The 22558-nt window shown below is 43.5% G+C and overlaps 1 protein-coding gene across 9 annotated transcripts in view; it reads right to left on the reverse strand.

The window, feature by feature from the left end:
- NIN (ninein) overlaps positions 1-12359 on the reverse strand; it is a 107671-nt gene extending 95312 nt beyond the window's left edge. For 7 of the 9 annotated variants that reach the window (XR_009496187.1, XM_059890832.1, XM_005211736.5 and 4 more), the window contains exons 1-3: positions 12191-12359; positions 11647-11699; positions 2704-2907 (exon numbers count right to left, since the gene is read on the reverse strand). Coding sequence is in view for 8 of the 9 variants with exons in the window: in XM_059890832.1 (XP_059746815.1) it covers positions 2704-2886 (183 nt within the window). In the remaining variant the exon portion in view is untranslated. Of the gene's footprint in view, positions 1-2703; positions 2908-11646; positions 11785-12190 lie in introns of all 9 variants that reach the window. The other 2 variants (XM_059890830.1, XM_059890831.1) reach the window with 2 other exon arrangements.
- Positions 12360-22558: the final 10199 nt, after the last annotated feature.

Raw genomic sequence — 22558 nt, forward strand, 5'->3', positions numbered from 1 at the left:
ATAGAAATGGCAAGTTGATTTAAGTTAGTTTCCTTAATAACGGTCAAAAGAAACATTAGGCTTAAAAAAAAAAAAAGAACAAGAAGTTACAAAAGATGGATCTTAAGATAAAAAATAAACAGATAATATTCATATTCTTAGGTGAGGGGGGAAATGTTTTTACCATATTTCTTTTTCAAGAAAAAAGATTAAATCAGCCTAATACCAAAGGAGGTACAACTTATTTACTTTGTTTTGTTTAAAAATTATACTTGGAATTCTCTGGTGATTCAGTGGGGAGGACTCTGCACTTTCACGGTCAAGAGCCTGGGTTCAATCCCTGATCAGGATACTAAGATCCTGCAAGTCAGGCAGTGCAGCCAAAAAAAAGAAGTAAATGCGTCAGTTCTTTAAAAAAGAAATTATATTTGTTATGATATAAAAGACAAAACTAAAACCACGAGCATGCAGGAAGCTGGATATTAATGTACTCAAAAGCCAATTTAATGGAAAAGTTTACAATAAACATAAGTTGCACCCATACCAAAAGGCCATTAGAGTGCTGACATATGGGACACATACAATACACATTTGTCAAATTAATGAATAGAGGAATATATAGAGGTTTGTCATGCTATTATTCTTTCTCCTTTTTTATTAAGCCACACTGCTAACTCTGACATAGTTTTCTATAAATACCATCTAAAGAGAGGGAAGATGCTGGCATTAGAAACAATTATAATATTATAATTCTACAACTTATGATCTGTATTTAATATATCATGATGGTAGAACTTAGAATTCTCCAGTGAAGTCTAAGGAATTTTTTTCCTTACAATTTAAAATTGTAGACCATATAGAGTATCTTAACAGCATATGGCGCAGTTTATGTGATCATCTGAGAATAATTCAGTTTCATAAAAAATGCAAATTTAACAGTAGTGCATTAATTCATGCCAACTCTGCTCTCAAGACAACCACCAGGGACCTTCCCCATGAAATCAATATGCATACATCTATTTAACTTTTATCACTGGATAAGTAAATATCACACTATAGACCACTTAGGTATTCATTATTCACAGGCCAAGAGCAAATTTAAAAGTGGGTTGGTAGTGTCAAGTTGTTAACGAATCAATCAATAACTGGTCCACTGCTTTAGTCTGCCAAATGAGGGCAAAGATGCACAACATCTGGAGAGTGGGCTGTCAGTCTGCTGCCAAGGAGCAATCTGTTTACAGCAGAGGGTTCTGTGTTTCACTGGCTCTCAAGGAAACCTGAAGTCATATTCTGTCTTCTCTGGCTTTAAGAAGCATGATACTATCCCTCAGATACCAAAGGACTCAGATCCCTAAGAACCACAGTGGGAAATGAGATTCTGTTGGCTTCCAATAGTGTCTGAGATGGAGAAAAAAAACAAGAAAATAGTTGAATGCCTTATACGATGAGGAGCAAGTGGTTTAATTCTCAAAGCTCCCATTTTGGTTGCTTTCAAAGCAAGATTTTTGCCCTTTTTTTTTTTTTTTTTAAGGGATCACATGTATTTATAAGCAGCTAATCCTCCCCCAAAGTTACCAAAAATGGTTTCACTTTTGCAAAAATCTAATCCTTTCTTTAAGTATGAGTCCTGTTAGATGCCACCTTCATGGTGCCAAGCCCCTCAAGAACATCATCCCCTGTACATTAACTTCAGGATGCTCACCACTCCTATTTCCCATCACAGAGAGCCAATACACTGCCCAGTGTCTGAGGTCACCTGCCCAATGTTTCAGTTAAGAGCGAAAATGAAATAAAGAAAAGGAAGTTTGGTCACTAGAATAAAGCTGAGCTTCACAGTTGCTTCCTCGATTTATACCATGTGATAAAAACAAACATCTACAAAGTGTCAGCAATGGCAGCAACAGAGCTCAAAAAGTACTGCCCATTTTTCCTTCTTACCCATTCAAAAAACCAATAGCAAGATTCAACCCAAAGCCAAACAAATGATGCTTTCAATTTTAATTATGAGAATTGAAGACACTAGCAGGTCATGACATCCTTCCCACTAATAGCAGAGGAAACCCTTTTCGGCTCTTACTCATCTCTGTGACCTGATCTACAGGGAGAACATGACTATTTGTTTTCATACGTAAAACTTAACATCAGCACATATGCACAGCCCTGCTGGAAGCAAGTCATGCTGGGTTTTAAATGAATCTGCACAGTATTTATTTACCTTCCTGTCTTATTTCCTGGGTAAAAGGTTTAATTAATACTTTATTCTACAAACAGTCCTCACAAGAAAGAGCTTTATGTTTATACTTTATAAACATCCTAACAGTGAGCTGCTCTTCCTGGGACGGCAGTTTTCTCCCTGTAAGTTCCTTCACTTCAGTGGAAATCTCAGCCCCCTCCCTTGATGAGTGTGGAGTCCATAAAATGCACCACAAAGAGTTGGAAAACATCCTTGGTACCTTTTTCTCTTCTCATCTAAGATGCTCAGTGTACACTTTCGCTCCAGAGCACAAATTAAAGCAGGCCCTGGTCACCGCAGCAAACTGCACTGCTGTGTGGCTTCCACTCTATTCCTTACCTCCCGCCCCCCGCTGTTTATCAGGTTAACAGCTAAGAGCACACACGGCCGAATGTTAGAAACAAGTTGCAGCGCCTGTGGTTTGCTCCACACCCCTTCCCCCCACAGAAACCGCACCCACTTCCCACCGCCCGCCTCTCCGCAGGCCTTACCCGGCCCAGGAGGTTGTCCTGAAGCAGCGTCTCCTGCAGCACTGGGGCCACCTCCTCCAAGCTCAACATGTGGCAGAGGTCGGTGAGTTCCTCCTGTCCCAGGGACCCGGTGCCCGTCGTGTCAAAACTGTCAAACAGCTCCTTGAGTCGGGCCTCATGCTGGTCCTGCTCTGCCTCATCCATCCCATCGCCCGCAGCGCTCACCTGCACGGGACAGAGACAAGGCCTGATCATGGCAGCGCTGGAGTCCTGCCGCCCCTTACACGCCGCCCCCACACTTCCCAGTCCCTTGGGAATGCTGGGTGTGTCCTGGGCCCCTCGTTTTGGTCAATCGGGGCCTTGTGAGGGTCAGCGGGGGAGGGAGGTAACACTGCACACCTCCCAGTGAAGCCTCTGGGCCTCCAGGCCAGGCCAGGGGAGCTCCCGCACACAACCACACCAGGTGCATACCCACGAGGTTGGGTCCTGGCAGGGTCACCAGAAGGAAGGAGTCTCCTGGGCAGAAAGGCGTCTTTCTCTCCTGCCCAGCCTCAGGCAGGCAGCCAGTGTGTCAAACGCAAGACAGAGTGGTCAGGACTCAGAGAAGGTGAAAAGCCACTCCTGCCATCCAGTCCTTCCAAATGAAGTGACTGTTAGTGACAGCAGAGCTCCATGCGATACAGCAAGCTCCAGAAGACCTGCCAGATGTTGCCATCTGCCAAACTGTTTCTCTCCATCCAGCCTAGCTGCCCCTCTTTGTAGTCAGACCGGAGGGCTGCAGCAAAGAGGCACTGGGTGATCATGTCTGATACAAAACCGCCCCTGCTTACGTGAGACCAAATGCCTCTTACGTGAGTTCCTCAAAAATGGCAACTCAATTAACTTCACTGCTGCAACTACATGAGGTGTGACCGGAAGAGTATTCCCTGAAGCTTGCTTTAGCCCCAGGGAGCTTTAGGTAAGGCCTAGTTGCCTAGAGAAAGAGGAAAACACCACTTCAGCCTTTTAGAAAGACAGTGAGATTCGAAAGAACCATAGACCGCAAGTGAATCATGCAGAATCTTAGGACCCTCTACAATCTAGACCATCTCACCTCTGTACTCCTGGTGAAGAGGTTTTCCATCTCTCTGACCCACCCCAATTCCAGCCTTTCCATTTTTCCATCTTTCACAGGATTCATGAAAACACAGAGTTATCAATAACTCTCAGAATCATTTTTGTTAAAATATATATCGTAAAATTCTAGGTCCCTTCCAGTTGAAGAAGGAAATTTGGTTTTTTGCTTGCATAATCATTCACTTCTATTGTGTTGGGATTTCCAGTGAAAGCCTGAAACATTTGCCTCTGAAGGTACCTTCACCATGACGCAATGGAAGCCAAACATGACAGGCATAATACCCTTGAGAGGGTGACCTCAGCCATCTCAAAAACGACTTGTAGCATTAGCCCCTTGACTATAAAAAGCACCCTAAAAAAGTAAATAAATAAAAAAAAGTATTTATCTTGCCAATATAATTTTTCTTGGGATAAAAAAGATAACACGGAATCCACTCTATTAGCAGAATTTTGAGTGTGTGGTACCGTATTGTTCACTATATATGCAGTTATCCAGCAGCTCTCTAGAACTTTTCCATCTTGCATGACGGAAACTCTGCACTCACTCCCCAGTAACCCTCTATGTCTACTCTGCTAGCCCGTGGCACACCAATATTCTACTTTTAAAAGCATACATTTAAGTAAAACAAGTCCTGGATCAGAAAACTGTAATTTAGAGGCGATGTTATAGGGCAGATCTTTACAATCACGGGGACCACACACATTAAGATGTTGTACACAGCCAGACCTGAAAATAAACAAGCCTTCCAGAACACATCAGTGCTGCTCTAGGCTGGGTTGCCTTCTTTCCTCAGACAACTGTTCAAAACATGACAAGCTAACATAGAGCGAACGACCATCCCAAGGGTCTCAGCAGAACTGAGTGAACTCAGAAGATGGATCAAACAGCTAGGCTGCTCATTAAAGGGATAGAGGTAATGTTCAGCTGCAGGCTCCTGGTCTCCAAGGTCTCCTCTCCTAATTATCAGTTTCTCTATTATGGTGCTGCTAGCTCTGGCTGCCTTCCCAGGGTTGGTCTGTTGGCTTAACTAATCACCACGTAAATGTTTACAAAATAACTTGAGAGTGTGACATAAACATCAAAACACCAGAAAGGAACAACCAAGGTGTTAGGCAAAGCTATAACCCACTCCAGTATTCTTGCCTGGAAAATCCCATGGACAGAGGAGCCTTGCGGACTACAGTCCATGGGGCTGCAAAAGAGCTGGACACAACTGAGCACAAAAGTTAGGAATTTAGACAATGCCAAGGCTTGGCTAATGAAATTCACTTAGCATCTGCCCATCTCACCATCAACTAAGATCTGTTGAGAATCCCCAAGATGCTCTGGGATTTTCAAGGCTGTCATAGCTCTCAGACTTAGTCTCTGCGTTTTATAGTCCCCTGGGCTAGAATTTTAAAAAATTTATTTATTTTTAATTTTTTTGGACATCTTTTTTTATCCTAAGAAAAATTATATTGGCAAGATACACTTTTTTTTTAAAGGTGCTGCTTTCTGTAGTCGAGGGGCTAGTTCCCGTGGCACATGGGGTCTCAGTTCCCCAAGCAGGGATTGAACCCAAGAGCCCTGCAGTGGAAGTGTGGAGTCTTAACCACTGAACTGCCAGGGAAGTCCCTAGGCTAGAATCTGATCAACTTCATAAAAGTTAGACTATTCTGCTTCTTCCTGATTTTGCATATTTTTTTAAAATGCAAAAGTGAAAGAACTCTAACACTTCCCCTTTTAAAAATTACTTTTAAGGGCTGGAAACTTGTCTATCTAAACCAATGAAAGAGGACCATAAAAACCACAACAGTTATGTGTATTTGAGTATATTCACCCACTGGCAACTGTAACCATATTTGTTTTCTAGTCTGTGAGTCTGTTTCTGTTTTGTAAATAAATTCATTTGTACTTCAATTTAAAAAGAAAAAACACCTCACAATGTACTAAGAAGTCTCAATCTTATTCATGGCTTTGAACCTGATAAACTACCATATCCTGCTCTTTACAAGGCCATTGGATTTTCACTAATTCAAACCTTTCATCTCATAGCAATTCTCCTTTTTTATCTCTTTATTTCATCTCCCTCCTTCCCAAGAACTGTGCTCCGTAAAACATTCTTTAGACTTAACAGGAAAAACAGCCCCCCCCTTGCAGAACAAATGATCATATGGAAACATCCAAAAGATGTTACATATGGTGACAAGTTGTCAGTACTCTTCTGGCACAAAAGGGGTTTTTACTGGTGGATATTATTCCCCAAATGTTCATCCGTTATTTCATGTGCAAGAATTATTTTTCTCCTCATTTGGCAGAATTTTCTTTAACAGCAAGGTCCATGATTTCAGTTTCTTTTCTAGCTTCCCAATGCTTCGTACAGTCTATTCTTCATACCAGGGACTCAGTAAACATCATGGAGTTAGTATACGAGATACCTTGCAAGGAAACTTACCCTGAATGAACATTATAGAAATCAGCATACGAAGACTTTGAAACACCTATTTCTTTCACAAGAAGACATAACCAAGCATAAGTTGAAGGCAAGCACTCACTGTCAAACTGCGCCATGGAGACCATCTTAAGTTTGATTCTACAAGTTAGTAATTAAGGATTCACAAACTTCAGCTGCATTTTGTTGTTGCTACAGAATATGATTTTGGAGGAAAATCTGTTAAAATACTTTCCCAAGTTCCCTTGTCTAGAGAATGAGAATAATAATACCCAGCTGGAAGGTTGTTTTGAGTGTTAAATATGGCAAGCAAGAGCAGCTAATCCCAGAGGAAATTGGTACAAACAACCAAGAAAATACCTGCAATTTACAAAGGAGAGGTAAACTGAAGAGGAGTAACTTATATACATCAACCAGCCATAGTCCTGACTTCCAAATATCAAAACAGGAGCTGTGGAATACTCTAGAAAGCAAGAACAGGTGGGGGGCGTATTATGCATATAAGCAATATCATATTACTAAATGGTAACAGCAGTAGGTAATGTTCAGGGCATCCTCAATTTTCAAAGGCAGATTCTTGATAAATTTAATGTCAAACAAAAGCAGAAAGGCTGAACTATAGTTGAGAGCTCAGAAGACTTTTTGTTTTTCTTTTTAACTTCTGAGAATTTACTATAAGTCTGGCCCATGCTGAGTACTTCACATAAATGATCTCATTTAATCCTCCTAATTCTTTAAAGTAGCTATCATATTCCCATTTAATATGTAGAACTGGGGCCTGGCAAAGTCAAGCTACTTGTCCGATGATTTAACACTAAAAATGGCCATGGGCCCAGGACTTGAACTCTGGTATGACTAAATTATACTATCTGTCAACCTTACACATGCACACAGAGCACACGAATGGGACCTCTGGTACAGTACCATTGACAAATCTCTCATCTCCACTTTCATGTATTAACCAGCTGTATGGTACCAAGCACCAGAAACCATCATATAATACCTGGTGGCCACAGACTCCTCCAAATTGGAATGAGGAGGAATGGGGTGCCTTCCTCCCTACATCCTTTGATTCATTTATTGAATAACTATGGGTTAGATAGCATCACCAACTCAATGGATATGAATCTGAGCAAACTCTGGGAGATAGTGAAGCCTGGCGTACTGCAGTCCAAGGGGTCACAGAGAGTCAGGTACAATTTAGCGACTGAATACCACCAACCACATAGCCCATGAGGCTCTAAGGATGCACAGACTAAGCATTCTCTATCTTCTAAAGGAGCTTTGGGATTTATGGCAAAGAAGAAATACATTTTTACACAAAATGTTCACTGTGTCTTCAATAACGGGCGTAGTCCAGAAACAGATAATTGTTAACACTTAAGTATGTCTAATCTGTGTAATTCAATGCTTTCCAGAGTGAGAGCCCAGCTGACACTCATCAGTGACAGGAATCTTACTTAGAGATGAAGGAAGTTGGGTTTTGAGTAATAAATCATCCCTCAAATTTCCAAGGACAATTTCAGTTTTACAAAGGCTGCCACAAGCCTGGACCTCTACCATATACTTTTTCAATCAAATTGCCAGAAACCTTATGACACCTTTAGAATTAAACAGCCAGTGTGGGTAATACTTTGGAGTTCTAACCAGGGATGGTTAAATAAGAGGCAGATGCACCAAGCTATTAATCATAACATTTACCACCCAACAACCACCTAAAATGAGAGCGATTCAGAGCATTTTCCTTCCAAATAACTCAAAACAAGGCTGCCAGGATGTGCTGTCCCTGATAGGGATGTCCATCAGAGACCGCTGTCACTGTGCTCCCCTCGGCAACCCCAGCTGATGAAATCACAGTGCCGTCTGGGATTGGAAAAGAGTGAGGTGGAGGTGCGGGTGGGACAATGAAGTCCCTAATATAAGGCCAGCATGAAGTAGAGCCGTGAACTTGTGAACTTTCCAGCATCCAAGGTATAGAAAGGAGCTTGTAAGAATGGCAGACCAGCCAAAGGGAATGTCTGCTCTGGCCAAAAGGATGAAAAGGGGACAAAGTCTGGCAAGAGAAAACCAAATAATAAATGAGCACAATGCCAGAGTCCCTAGCCCAGGCCTTTTATTTCGCCTCCAGATGGTTCAGCAGCTGAACAGCTACAAGGAATGTCTGGATGGCCCTCTTGGCTCAGCAGCTTTCCGAGTATCATAATAGATGCTTTTGGATCTGTGTTCAGACATAGCTGTTGGGGGTCCATAGCCCAGGCAGTGACCACTAAGTGACCAATTTAGTTATTTTATAACTAAAGTGATGAACATAGACCAGCTCTGCTTTGGCTAAGCTTTTCATTCATGCCTTTTGCTTTCACTGTTTGCCACATCAGAGCCTCATAATACCAATGGTCAAACTAGAATGCTTCTTTTTCTTCACTCTTTTCTGCAAACACTTTAATTTGTTGCAAAGATTTCCATTTTGGACCAATTTCAGCATAAAATGACACAGTGATAAGAATAAATTTAAGTTTAGCAGAAGCTTAACAGAAAAAGCAATGCGCCCCCATCCCCCATTTATGTATTGATGTAGAATATTTCTGCCAAAAACTGCTGCTCATCAAACCTATTACTGTCAGAGAGTCTCCTCTCAGCTCGGATAGCACCTCACTTCTAGCTGGATACTAAAAGCAGAAGAGTATCAGCAAGAATAAAATCGGAATGTAAAAATATAACACAAAAACTTAAATGTCACCACAGAGTGGAAAAAATCACATTAAATTTGAAAGAAAATAACAAACTTTGCTAACTACAATTAAAAAAAAAATTAACTAAGGATATCCCACTAGCATTTATTCTAAAACATAACAGTCTTTCGTATTTTACTTTGCTGAAATGATGTAACAAACCCAAGCTTTTGTTAAACCTAGTAGCTAGGTGGATTACCCAATCAAGTCTTAACTCAGGATGGCTGGAGGAATAAAATCATTAGCCTGGCACAGGGTAGCTTCAATAACCTGTAATCAGCTACTAAGTAAAATTTCAGAAGTAGAAAACAGAGGTTCATGTTTGTTACTCCCCTAAAAGAGATAGCTTGTAACAACTTTCACTCCTTGAGCCACTTTTATTTAAATTAATTTAGAATGTCTGCAGCTCTGACTATGGCTCCCTGGAGTATAGCCTCATTTTGTTCTTGTCTTCTCCTATCTATAAACAATATTTTCCTAGCTTTGTTTTTTAAGTGAGCATTAGATCATAAATAGTTTGTAATTTTTCCATCTAAAAGCTTGAATGGTTAATTGCTGTTATGAACTGCAATAAAAAAATGTCCTGATTTCAAATAAAGTTGCTCATTCGCATATTCCCATCTTTCAAATTTATATTTTATTTGTGAATAGGACAAAAATATCTTCTTGCAAGCTTCAGTAAATCTCTCCACAAGCCCCTGCCCAACAGATGTAAGTTCAATAGCCAGAATTCAAACCACATAATTTATTGGCTTACAAATGAATTGACATCTATAAAAATAAACCTCCTGAAGAGGCTGCAGGCTGATTGAGTCATTCTAAAATGCTCTGACTAAATATGCCAACCCTTTATCAGTATAAGACTGATAAAATGTATTTTCATTATCAACATAAAACAGAAGCATCAAGATTGGGGAAATGTTAGTTTAGAAAGTCATTTGCAGTGACATTTAAAACAATTTATGTGAATAACATTTGACTTATGATAAAAATGTTGCCTATTAAGACTGGCTGTTCAAAATTCATTGGCGCCCTATTCTCCACCTCTGTGACAGTTAACATCTTTTGATAGTAAGGCTCATCACATATCTAAAATGAAAAAAGAACAAGAAAAAAGACACCCATGGCATTCTGAGCAAGTGCCTTATTATAAAAATGACTGATCCTGACATTTGACTGCAAAGACCATGCCTGTGATGGCTCCCTATAAAGCCTCTTCCTGCCTTGGCAATACCTTTGCTGATGTCCAATCCATCTGGAACATCTGTAACTCCTACCCTTTATCTACACTGCAATTCAGAGTGCTTTCCTCTAAGGAATCACCAGAAACCAGCTGAAAATAAACAAATCTGCCAAGAAACTCCCCAGCAGTTCACTTCACCTCTCTGAGGACACTGACAACAGCTGAGGAGACCACAATAAACTGTTTTGTCAGCCAGCCTGTCATGTCACTGTTACAAACAGTCTGGGAATTTTCACAGCCCTCTTCAACTCAAGAGCAAAACCTGCCAATATTTCAGGTCAATTACCAACACGCTAGCCACCAAAGAAGACTCAAAATTAAACTGACACTGAAACAAACAAATATGTCCTTGCAGACTGTCAAGCCTCAGGAAACAAGTAAACACATAAATTTATGTTAATATATTTTAGACTGAGAACCCTCCCTGGTCTCAGAAGCTTAGCCTGAGAGCCTCTGTGGACTTTATTGGGATTCTAATCCTAAAAAAGCTATCACCTCAGTCACAACAGACAATGACGGTGATTGATTTTGATTTCACAAATCCAAGAGTTAATTTCTATGACAAGCTTATGTCAGGAGTTCCTCGACACCAGGAAGGGATCTGCCCCAGTCAAGTAAAGAAAGCAGAAGATCCCATAATAGCTAAGCTGTCTAGAAACAAGGTACACGGTAGCACAATCTTTCCAGCTCGCATTTCATTTACACTTAAGCCTGGGTTTGTCAGGGTTGAGGCTGGGAAATCGCCCTTTCCTATCTCTCTCTTTCAACTTCACAGAGCGAGCTTTCAGCAGTAAACTGTCTCCATCAGCCTTGTCCTTTTGTCAGGGGCCGGTTTGGTAGCTGCAGAAGCCCACACTCTGGAACCCTGGAAGCTTCTCCGGCTACACTCCACACTTCATTCCGTGGGTCTGGCGGTCAAGGGTTTCAGGCAATAAACCGAGCGTCATTTTGTTCTTCCCGTTTTCTTAACAGTCGCACGGGGAAGTCTTTCTCTATGCACTGATCACTCACACCTTCTAAAATGCCCACTTTACTAAAGAGCTCTCCGCGACTCAGTCCAGACTAACACCTCGGGCTCCCCAAGGCAGGTTTCCCTTCAATTTCTCAGTCACAGAGCTGCTTGGGTGGCACAAGGCAACAGAACCACCACCCTTTCTGCTCCCTCCAGGATTCAGGTCCGCTCCTGGACCTGCACACAGTAGCCGCTTTCAGCCGGCGGTGCGGGCGGGGACCCTGCGGGGTGCGGAGGTGCCCAGCCCCGGCTGAGCTGCGGTGCCGGCGGAGGGCGAGGCGAGGGCGGAGCGCGGGTGCGCCGCCCAGGTGCCCCGCAACTCGTGATGCAGATGCGCCCCCGACCGCCTGCCTATCGCTACCCCCGGACACCTCGGGCACCCCATTGTGTCTCGAAGCAGCAGCTACCTAGGCCCCCGCTGTTCTCGCTTACCTTCTGTCGGCCACTCCGTTGCGCCCGCACAGCCGGCCGCTGCCTCCAGTGCTCTGCAAAGCGGGGAGGGACGCTTTGTTAGGGCTCCAGAAGCCGGACAATACTTCGCAGCCGGCGCCGGGGTTCCGGGCGGGCGTCCTTCAAAAGGACGCGAATGGGGACCAGAGCGAGCGTCATTTCCATATGTAAGGGGCCAGCACTCACAAAAGCCCGGCTCCCGGGGACTGCGGCGCGCATCCTCCGCGCCCGCCGACCCGCCCCCGCCGCCCGCGCTCCGGGACCGGCCCCTCCTCCGCCTCCCACGCCGCCCCCTCTCCGCCTGGTTCTCCGCTAACGCCCGGGTCCACCGGCCGCCTGGCCACCCGCTTCCTCGCTGCCGACAGCCACCATCCGGCCGCAGCCCCGGAGGGGGATCCCCAGCCTGTCCCGATGCCGGGGCTGCCCGGGCGCGCAGGGCCTCGCCGACGGCGCGGGGGCAGCACGAGGCCTCCAAGCACCCCCAGGCCGCGGGACTGGGGTCCCCGGGAGCCGGCTGCGCGCTTACCGCGTGCCGGAGCTCAGGCGCCCGGTGCCGCCGCGGGTGCCATGACCGCGGGGGCACTCGGGACTCGGAGGCGGCGGCGGCGGTGGCAGCTGGACGGCCGCACCCAGCGCGCTCGGCTCCGGGCTCTGCCGCGGCCACCCGAAGCCTTGGACGGCGGGGAGGAAGGGCCAGGCCCGCGCGGGGAGGAGGAGCCAGGGCGACGCCGGCCCGGGCGCGACTCCTCCTACGCGGCCCGCGCAGCTGGGGCCGCTGAGGGAGGAGCGCTGGGCACCGCCCGGGCCCTCTCGGAGTCAGTCCCCCACCCTCCTCCACGGGGACCGCTCCTCGTGCGGCCGAAGCCCGGAGGAGCTGGGTCCCGACCGCTCGGGCGGTCGCCGCGGAGATCTGAACTCTGAAAGTCCGGGGCTTGCTGGGACGCGGGTGGGGGAGGTCAGCGACCTGAAGTCGACCCTCTGCCCCTTCCTTCCTTGCAGAAACTCGTGCACACACCCCTCCGTGCCGAGGACACCTGGCCAGCAAAGTCTCCGGGTCGGGGAAAGGGCCCGCCTCCAGCCCGTGGAACCGTGAAATGGGGATTCAGGTGCCTTTTTTGCCCCAGGCGGCCTTGGATTTCTCGGCCCTCGAGCGCCCATTGGCGGTCATTAGAAGAGGGTCCCGGGAGGCTGAAGAGCTCCAGGCTTGACCCTGAACCCTACCAGTGAGTGCGACCCTCCTACCAATCTAGACTGGCTTCCGCACCTGCCCACCATGTCCTTCTGTGGCTACATCCAACCCTCTGCCACTAGCCACACCGGAGGGAAACTCCTTGGAGTCGGAAATTCTCAGGCCTGTGATTGCTTGGTATTTACAGCCTCTTCCCTCCTACCCTTACTCCACCGGCTCCCCCAGAGTCTCTGCTTCTCACTTCCCGCATCTCTACACTTCTGATCTGGAGGCAAACCCGACTCCAGTCCGGGCCTAGAGGCGTTGGCTATGGGCCGGCGGTGACACCACTTTTCTCTCTGGGCTGCAGAGTTCAATGCGTTGATCTCGAAGAAGGAGCCGCCTGATTTAGTATAACCCACCAGCCTGGTCATTTCAGCTGGAAACTGAAGAATGTTCCCTTGCTACTGAAAGAACAAGGGGTAAACAGGAAGAAACTAGCATTTTCTGAGAATCCAGTGTGCTGGAAACTTGACAGGAATGATTTTATCTAATCCTCACAGCACCTTTAGGATCCAAACCTTATTCCATCCATTTGCAAATGAGGAAACCAGGCCTCAGAGAAGTTAAGGAGCTTGCTCAGGGCCACACAGCTAGTTGGCACAGCTAGGCTTCAAAAGCAGATCACATTTGTGACAAAATTGCACAGAACTAAATATACACTCACAGGAACAAGTGAGCATAAAACTGCTGGCATTTGAATAAGGCCCTAGGATTGTTTTGATGTCATTTTCCAGGTTGTGACATTATATTACAATTATGCAAAATATTATCATTGGGGAGAATTGGGGGAAAGGTCTATAAGGAACCTCTCTTGTATTATTTCTTACAACTCAATATGAATTGACAGATAACTGAAAATAAAGTTTGGGGTTTGTTTGTTTTATGCAGATCAGCTTTATTTTAGAAACCAAATACTATTCCCTCAACACATGGACATGGAGAATAAGAAAAAGGCGAGGTTCATGCTCTCTCCCCACTCTTTAATAGTCTTGGGCAAACATGCACACACACACACACACACACACACACACATTCATCTACTTTATGCATGACTGTTCAGTAATAATTATACAAATACATATTCACTGTTTGTTATGGGAAGAGCTAACCTGTTATCAGAATCCTTACATAAATATCATGTTATAAATAAGAGAATATGTTCACTGGGGACTAAAACAGCCAACAGTCCTAGAAGGTAAGAATGAAGAGTTTTTTGGGTTTTTTCCAGAATGAAATAATGCCATTTGCAGCAACATGAATGGACCTAGGGATTATCATACTAAGTGAAGTAAGTCAGAAAGAGAAAGACAAATACCATATAATATCATTTATATGTGGAATTTAAAATAAGACACAAATGAACATATCTATGAAACAGATACAACCCCACGGGCATAGAGAACAGACTAGTGGTTGCTAAGGGGGAGGTGGGTGGATGAGGGAAGGATTGGGAGTTTGGGATTAACAGATGCAAACTAATATATACAGGATGGATACACAAGGTCCTAAGTATAGCACATGGAACTATATTAAATATCCTGTGATAAACCATAATGGAAAAGAATATGAAAAAGAACATATATACATATGTAAAACATATATATATGTGTATGTATAACTGAATCTCTTTGCTTTACAGCAGAAATTAACACAACATTGTAAATCAACTATGCGATAAAATAAGATTAAAAAAAAAAATTTTTTTTTTTCTTGTTTCATCTAGTTTCTGCCATGAGAGTCTCACCATACAAGTTCTCTCCCCAGGCATCACTTTTTTTTTTTTTTTTTCTCCCCAGGCACCACTTTTTAACTTGCAAGAATCCTTAAGGATGAGACTTTGATTCATTTCCAGCAGTGATTCTTGGGGTTGAGGAGATGTTCCCTATGGACAAAACTCAGAATTGGCAGGAATTGTGTCATTTCAAAACCACAATATACTCTTTCACAAGGGGAGTAAATGGAGTGGAGTTAATGCTGAAAATTACACACAATTTCCAGCTTTGCTACAAAGGAGGGGGAAGTGTGCAGCATGGCTACTTCGTGGTGTAGCTTTGCAATAACAATCCTGCCAATGAAAATCATTTAACACAATGTGCCTGCAATTTAGGTTGCACAGGGTGAAAGGTTAGTCTTGGTCCAGACTGAGTCACTGGAAGAAAGCAGGGAATTACCTTAGAAGCTATCACTTGAGATTTTCTCTGTTCAACAAAAAATAAAGATAACAGCAGAAATAGCGGCCAAGCATCAACTCTATATGCAATGTAAGAAAAAAATTAAAAGAAATGTAAATGTTTACCCAGAGTTAATGCCCTTCACAACCCACATTCCTTATCTCTTGCAGTTTATCTCCACTGATACCAGTTCTCACTTTAAGAAGAGCCTTGTTCAGGGACCTAGTAGCCTTAAAGTTTTTGTAGTCAACACCTCCCAATGGCTTTCTGCTATATTTTCCAGTACTGGATTGGCTTTCTTAGATTGTTAAAAAGCTCTAAAAAGTTAACTAAAAAAATAGTCCAGGGAAAAGAAAGTTATTCTTTGTGTCTTCCTGCAGTAACTCTGTAATGATTAATTTAGAGTCAAGATAACAGCAGTTAATTAAAAGAGGGAGTGAGGGTGGGAGATTCAAACTTCGTAAATGTCTTGGAATCTGCAGTTATCTTTCTCTGATTAAGGAAAGGCTACAGCTCTAACCAAACTGTGTACTCTCCCTTAAAGTCATAGTTGGCTTTATGTTATTTCATAATTGCAGAATAGTAAAAAACAAACAAAAACCTAAACTAAAACTCTCCTGTCACTGTGGTAACTCCCAGCTCCTATACTTAGTGTCTTTCTTATTTCTCTGATGGTTTGAACTAATCAGGACAGTGTTTGTGTAAGCAGTAGAGCTGCATCAAGGAGAGCCAAGTACATAAAGCAGATTATCAGTAATTATCCAAGCCAGGGACTGTCTGGGTGAAAAGGACATCACTCTCTCCCAAAAGGCCTAAAGAAATGGATGGTGAAAGGAGGAAGGGGAAAATCTGGGTTCCAGACTTACAAGTCAAAGACCACGAGTTTGCATGACAAAATATTGATGGTAAGAACCCAAGAATATGCCAGCAAGAAACAAGGGATATACAGAAGAGGGATGGGAAAGAGACAGAAAGCAAACAGATTTACATTTGTGCCCATTTGTGCTCTAAAGAAAGCAAACAGACTTACATTTACATTTCCTAATTTGTACCTTAGGAATTAGGATGCTCTCTTTATCTTCCTCATTCAGCAAAAATAACTTATTTTTAATTGGAGGACAATTGCTTTACAATGTTGTGTTGTTGTGTTTCGGCCATAAAACAACGTGAATCAGCCAGAAGTATACATATACCCCCTCTCTCTTGAGCCTTCCTGCCACCCCACCCTACCCGCCCCAGCCCTCTAAGTTGTCACAGAGGACTCTGTTGAACTTCTTGTGTTATACAGCGACTTCCCATTACTTGTCTATTTTTACATATGGTAATGTGTATGTTTCAGTGTTCCCCTCTCAATTCATCCCGCACTCTCCTTTCCCCACTGTGTCCACAAATCTGTTCTCTATGTCTGTGTTTCCATTGCTGCCCTGCACATAAGTTCATGAGTACCATTTTTCTAGATTCCATATATATGCGTGAATATACGACATTTGTTTTTGGTTTTGTTTACTTACTTCACTCTATATAACAGGCTCTAGGTTCATCCACCTCAGTTTAAATGACTCAAATTCGTTTCTTTTTGTGGCTAATATTCCATTGTATGTATATATGTATCACAACTTCTTTATCCATTCATTTGTCAGTGGACATCTAGGTTGCTTCCATGTCCTGGCTATTGTAAAGACTATTTTTTAAAAAGTAGGCATTAAACACCTATTCGAGTTCACTTTCACTTTAGCATTGGAGAAGGAAATGGCAATCCACTCCAGTGTTCTTGCCTGGAGAATCCCAGGGACGGGGGAGCCTGGTGGGCTGCCGTCTATGGGGTCGCACAGAGTTGGACACGACTGACGTGACTTAGCAGCAGCAGCAGCCATGTCCACTACTCTCCTGGGAGTCAAGAGGTGTTCAAAAGAAACCTCAGCCTTGGTCCTTACCCTTGAGGAATGTGTTACCGTGCCTTGGGGAGGCAAAACTATGCACACAGAAGAGAGTGAGGGGACTCTGTGAGGTGGTACTGGATTCTAGTCAGGTCCTGGAGTCGGGGACACACATGTATATAGCATAACAGAGAAGAGAGGAGTGATTTCCCTAAAACGTGTCTTCTATCAAGTCCTTCAACACATTGCCTTTCATATCAAGTCCTAGATCTTCTTCCTGATATTCAAGACGCTACTTGATCCACACAAATGTATGTATCTTCACTGTCCCCAGACAAGCGACCCTCCTCCCGCTGTGCTCGTGAGTGTCCCGGCAGCTCCCCTCTGCTACTCTTTCTGCCCAGATCATCAGTTCAAAGACACATGTGATGCCCTGTCTCTGTCCACTGTTCTTTGTTTGACCCAGCAGTTCATGCACAGAAGGAAGTAGTTATTGAACATGTATCCTTGGGAGCCCACAGATTAAATTTTGAGGTGCTTTCCAAATACTTGAACCTCACGTGAAGAAGAGATGTCTCCTGTGTGTGCATGGTTGGGTAGGGAGGCTGGTCTTCACTCTTGAAAAATATATTTTTTTCATGTGTCTGGGATCTGGAAATACTCTACTGTTCTAAAGATGTAAGATCTAAAGACTGACACAGTTTCCTTCAAAGTAGAAGAGATTAAAATTCTAATTTAAGAACCATTGGTATTCCTTCACCTCACACTCTCTTAAACATTCAGTCATCATGACATGAAATCTCTACAGTTTTTTTTTTCTTTAAAGAAAGAGACCTTTGAATGGAAAATGATACAGCATTTTCCCCCAAGCAAGAATACTTTAAGTTTTCTAGATTTGAGGGACACACAAAAGAAATGAGAATCCAGAAACATTAAAAAAAAATAGTTTTTAAATAAATAAAACAGTTCTGTTGAAAGAAGGTGAGCTACATGTGTAATTCAAAATTTTCTAGTAGTCATATTTTTTAAAGTAAAAATGAGCAAGTAAAATTTTTATATTTTATTTAACTCAATATATGCTCAATATTATCATTTTAACATGTAGTCAATATGATCTGATTTATGTAAGTGGCTGTACTAAGTCTGAAATTTAGTGTGTATTTTGCAGCTCGTCTCCACTCAGACTAGCTGCCTACGGCTGGTGGTTGCTGTTTCAGGGAGTGCAATGTTAGAACAGGAAGAGGGTTCTTATTCATCCCACCCAACACCTTGTTGTGATGAGGAGCCTGTGTTCAGGAGGGCTTGGCGATTTGCTCAAGATGACGTATCAGTCCCCTGGGCTGGGCTCATCCACACCTACGATCACCCTCCTATGCAGGTTCATGGGCGATGCAAACCACCTTCTTGGAATGAAACACAGTTTTAAAATATTCTTAAAAACTACCACCCTCTAAAACCTTTGAACACCTGAAAGTATTTAAAAAAACAAAATTTCAGAAGAAAATAGCCCAGTGCGCCCTCTTCTAACACTTGGAGATGACAACCTTGTAGGCCATTTGCTGACACCCGCCCCACCACCTGCCTGTTTTGTGCTCAGCTGTGCCTCCACCTGCAGGGGACTCTGAGAGGGAGGGCTGGAGGCCCAGAAGGTAATCTCTGCTGTGTGTGCCTGTCCTCCAGGGATGAGTGGGAGGGGTGCACTCCATCCTCCAGCCTTCATCCTGCCCACATCAGCTCCTGCCGGCATCCCAAGGAGCTGTGTTGTTTTCCATGATTAATCTCAAAGGCTTTGGAACAACTGGGTGACTTTTGTCTTCCACTCTGCACATTTTGCAGTGTTTTATATTTGGAACCAAGTCAAAGCTGAATGCAGGGAAAATGACCATTTCAAATACAGAAAATGAGACCAATAGGAAGAGAGTGTCGCCTCCAATAATGAGAACATTTGGGAGTAAACCGAATAACGAGGGCATTTTTTGCACCTGGATTGATGAGAGAGCAATGCGATCCTTCATTACCAAAAACAACATAAATCTTTGATTTGCATTTTGTTTTCAATTTGGACCAAATATGCATGGTTCTCTAAAGATATAATCTAGACCTCTTCACACCAGAATCCTGAGGTCAATGTGATGATAAATCTTATGGCAGTGAGTTCTAGGAGTCATATTTCAATCTGCAAAAAAAAAAAAAAAAAGCCATCTTGGAGATGAGGTTTTGGGATTATGATGAGATGTCCAGATGCCATGCTCAAAGCTTTAACAAAAAAGCACTTTGTCTGATTTCTGTATTATTGAGAAGTTTTCTACTGCCTCCCCTCCACATCATGCAACCTATTTCTGGATCCCCCAAAGTACAAATAAAAGGGGATTGGGGGACTAGAAGTCAACAGGGAGAAAAAAATGAGTGCCTGTTTATATGTATCTGGTCACATAGCAAAGTGTGTGTGTGTGTGTGTGTGTGTGTGAGAGAGAGAGAGAGAGAGAGAGAGAGAGAGAGAGAAAGAGAGAATGGGTAGGTAGATGTGCCTGTTTGTCCTTCCAAATGCCCCCTTTGCCTCCTCTACTTGCTCTATTCCCTAAGAAGCCAACCGAGATGTGCTGTATTGAGATGTGCTGTATTAAGGGTCTCCTTTGCACCTAGCATCCCATTAGGTTTGGCTGACGGGGTCAATGGCAAATGATTGGATGGAGGAAAGAATATGAGGTTGGGGTATTTACTCCACCTGCTACCACCTCTAGGGTCTCTACAGGCTGGCTGCATCCCTTAAGATCACAGCCTCTGTGGCACAGCCAACTCTACACAATGCTCTGTCACCAGTTCTGCCAGTGAAGCCAAGGGTTGGTAATGGTGCCCTCTGGTATCAGCTTCCAGGCAGGTACTACCCTTGCTTCTGTGCACTCAGCTCACCCCTTTGTAAGTAGTCCCTTTATTAACTGTTCTCCAAATACCTAATTGTAGTTTATCCACTATTTCCTTCTGAGACTTTGATTAATAAAGGAAGTATGCATACATACATTCCTTGTTCCAGACAAAAACAAAAACTGTCTTCCCTCTATTTGCACAAATGCCTTGTACTTCTCTACTGCCCAGAATTTTAGGTCAGTTCCCCAAAAGCAGACCCTGAGATAAGGATTTGTGTGCATGAGTCTTATTAAAGAAATGCTCTAGGAGAAGCCTGTAGGGGAGGGTTAGGAGGAAAAGAAGAACAAGACAGGGAGAGTAGAAGAGAAGTCAGCCAAGGGTACAATTGCAGGCAAAGTCCCAGCCTCAGCCTAATCCTGAGTGAAGTTCTGGAGCATAAATTGCACCTCAGAGTTAGCCCTGACTTGAGTCAGAGGTGCTGGGTTTTCCACCTCCTGCAGCAGTCAGTCAGAGACCCAAGGGCATCCAGGCAGAGCACCACCAATTTATACTTCACACACATCCTTCCTAATGTGAAAGCATTCAGAGAGGGGAGACATACTGTTTAATAATTGGCTTAATAATGGAGTTACTGGTGGAGAGGAAAGAATTGTCTCCAGATACCAAGAAAGCTCACAGCAGATGCTAAAGGGACACCTCCTTTGAAAAAACACTGCATATAGACAGACAGTATATTCTTTTAATGGATTTGGATAATATACTTTAATATTAGTAAATAAAAATCATACAGGGCTGATAGTCTTCTTAAGCAAAGTCATCTTTGTAGGAATCTTAGTTACCAGATGCAGGTAGTAGTTCTATGGTGTGTGTGCACGTGGTTGGGAGGGGGCTGTATCAACACTTGCCATTTCCCTCTGAAGCTTCTAGCACTTAGAAATTTGTCATAGAAGCTTTTCTCATCTGCAGTTCGAACACTTTTTTTCAGCAGGAATTTAGCTGAAGTTGAAATCACCATCTGGCATCTCATATTGAACCAGGTTCTTTGTGTGCCAAGAACCTCTTCTCTTGGCAGTGATGTTGACTGTGATCTTTCAAAAATGTTTCTTGGGTTGGCAGTCTTGACTGAGCAGAGCAAGCAGCCTGTCTTGGAATTTAGGGAGAGATATGCTGAGCAAGTTGTTGCTCCAGGAAGAAAAGCACAAGGTGAAAAGTTGAACCTTAGGTTTTGAAACCCCAGAAGTCATATCTTCTATTATTGAGCTAAAACCAGCTAGGAGGGAAAAAAAAAATCTCAGCTATATGATTAGTAGTAGCAAAATGTTCCTTAAGACCTAGGAAAGGAATATTCAATTCGAAACAACAAATGCTATTTAAGCACCTTCCAGGTGCAAAGTCATATTCTCTGTGCTGTGGGGACAAAAGGATGACTAAGAAGGGATCTCCACTCCTTAGGGTCCACCATCCAGGGGCTGGGAAGCACTTAGGTGGAAACAAGGCAGCCTATACCAAGAGGAGCTGGCGCCGTCTGCCCTCCTGCCGCGCGTTCGGGGATCCCTTTCTCCATTTCTGTGCCCCTCCATCAGCTGACAGGTTTTGCTTCCACTGGTCTGCACCTATGACTCTTCTTTAGTGGCTGCCCCTGGGTACAAGGTACATATTGAGAGAGCAGCAAGCGCTGGGGAGCCTAATTCCTAGCAGTGAGTGCTCGATGTGGGAATACAAAAGCCCAGTTCCCTTTGCCTTGGAGAAGGACTTCAGTTAATATCCCACCAGATCAGGCTGAGCAGCTGCTCCTGGACTCTTGCCTGGTCTCACACAGTCTCGCACATGCTCTGTCTCTTCTCTTTCCCTGTCCCACTCCCCTCATTCACTTGCCAGTCTCTCTCTTCTGGAACACCCCCTAAGTAAAACCCGACTCTACAAACCTTCCTCTCAGAATCTTCTTCTGGGAACCTGACTGAGGACAACGATATAATGATATAAACAAAATGTTACGAGAGCAGGAAGGAGTGATTGATTTTGCCTGGTGTTCGAGCACCTTTCCATAAAAGGAGGGGTATTTGAACTAGGCCTTGAAGGGTTATTTGGATTTTACCAGACAGATGGAATTGAGGGAGGTCACAATAAATCTGGGGAAAATGCATACATGTGCAGGGATAATGAGGGTAATGGTGGGGTGTGAAAGGTGATGAGACCACCAAGGTAGGCTGGGAGTAAATGAAGAAGAGTCTTGAATGTCATTAAAGAGTTTGGGCTTTTAAAAAATTGTTCATCTTAGATGTCTGAGCAGGGGAGAAATGATACACTTCTCTTTTAGAAAATAATTGAACAGAAATGTAAAGGATGGGTTGGAGGGATAAGAGACAAACAATAGAAGTAAGTTTGGGGGTCACTGCAATATTCCACAAGGGGATGATAAGCGACTGACTTAGAGCAGTGGGTGTGGTAATAGAAAGGAAAGGATGGATCCAGAGATCAAAGCAAATGGACTTGTAAACTAACTGGATGTAGGTGGGAAAATGAGAGCAATCAGAAGTGGTCAAAGTGTTGCACTGGATCAGAGGGTGAAGAATGGTATGGTACCATCAGCAAAGTAAAAGAATCAAGAAGAAAAATCCAGATGGAAAAGAAATCAATGAGTTCATTTTTAGATATGCTGAAATTGAAGGAGACACTAGAGAACCCTAATAACTCAGACATTTGAATGAAATCAGAAAGTAATCTGAGAATAAAGAACAAACAAACACATA

Source organism: Bos taurus, chromosome 10 (assembly GCF_002263795.3).
Source record: "Bos taurus isolate L1 Dominette 01449 registration number 42190680 breed Hereford chromosome 10, ARS-UCD2.0, whole genome shotgun sequence".
In the NCBI taxonomy this organism is placed as follows: domain Eukaryota; kingdom Metazoa; phylum Chordata; class Mammalia; order Artiodactyla; family Bovidae; genus Bos; species Bos taurus.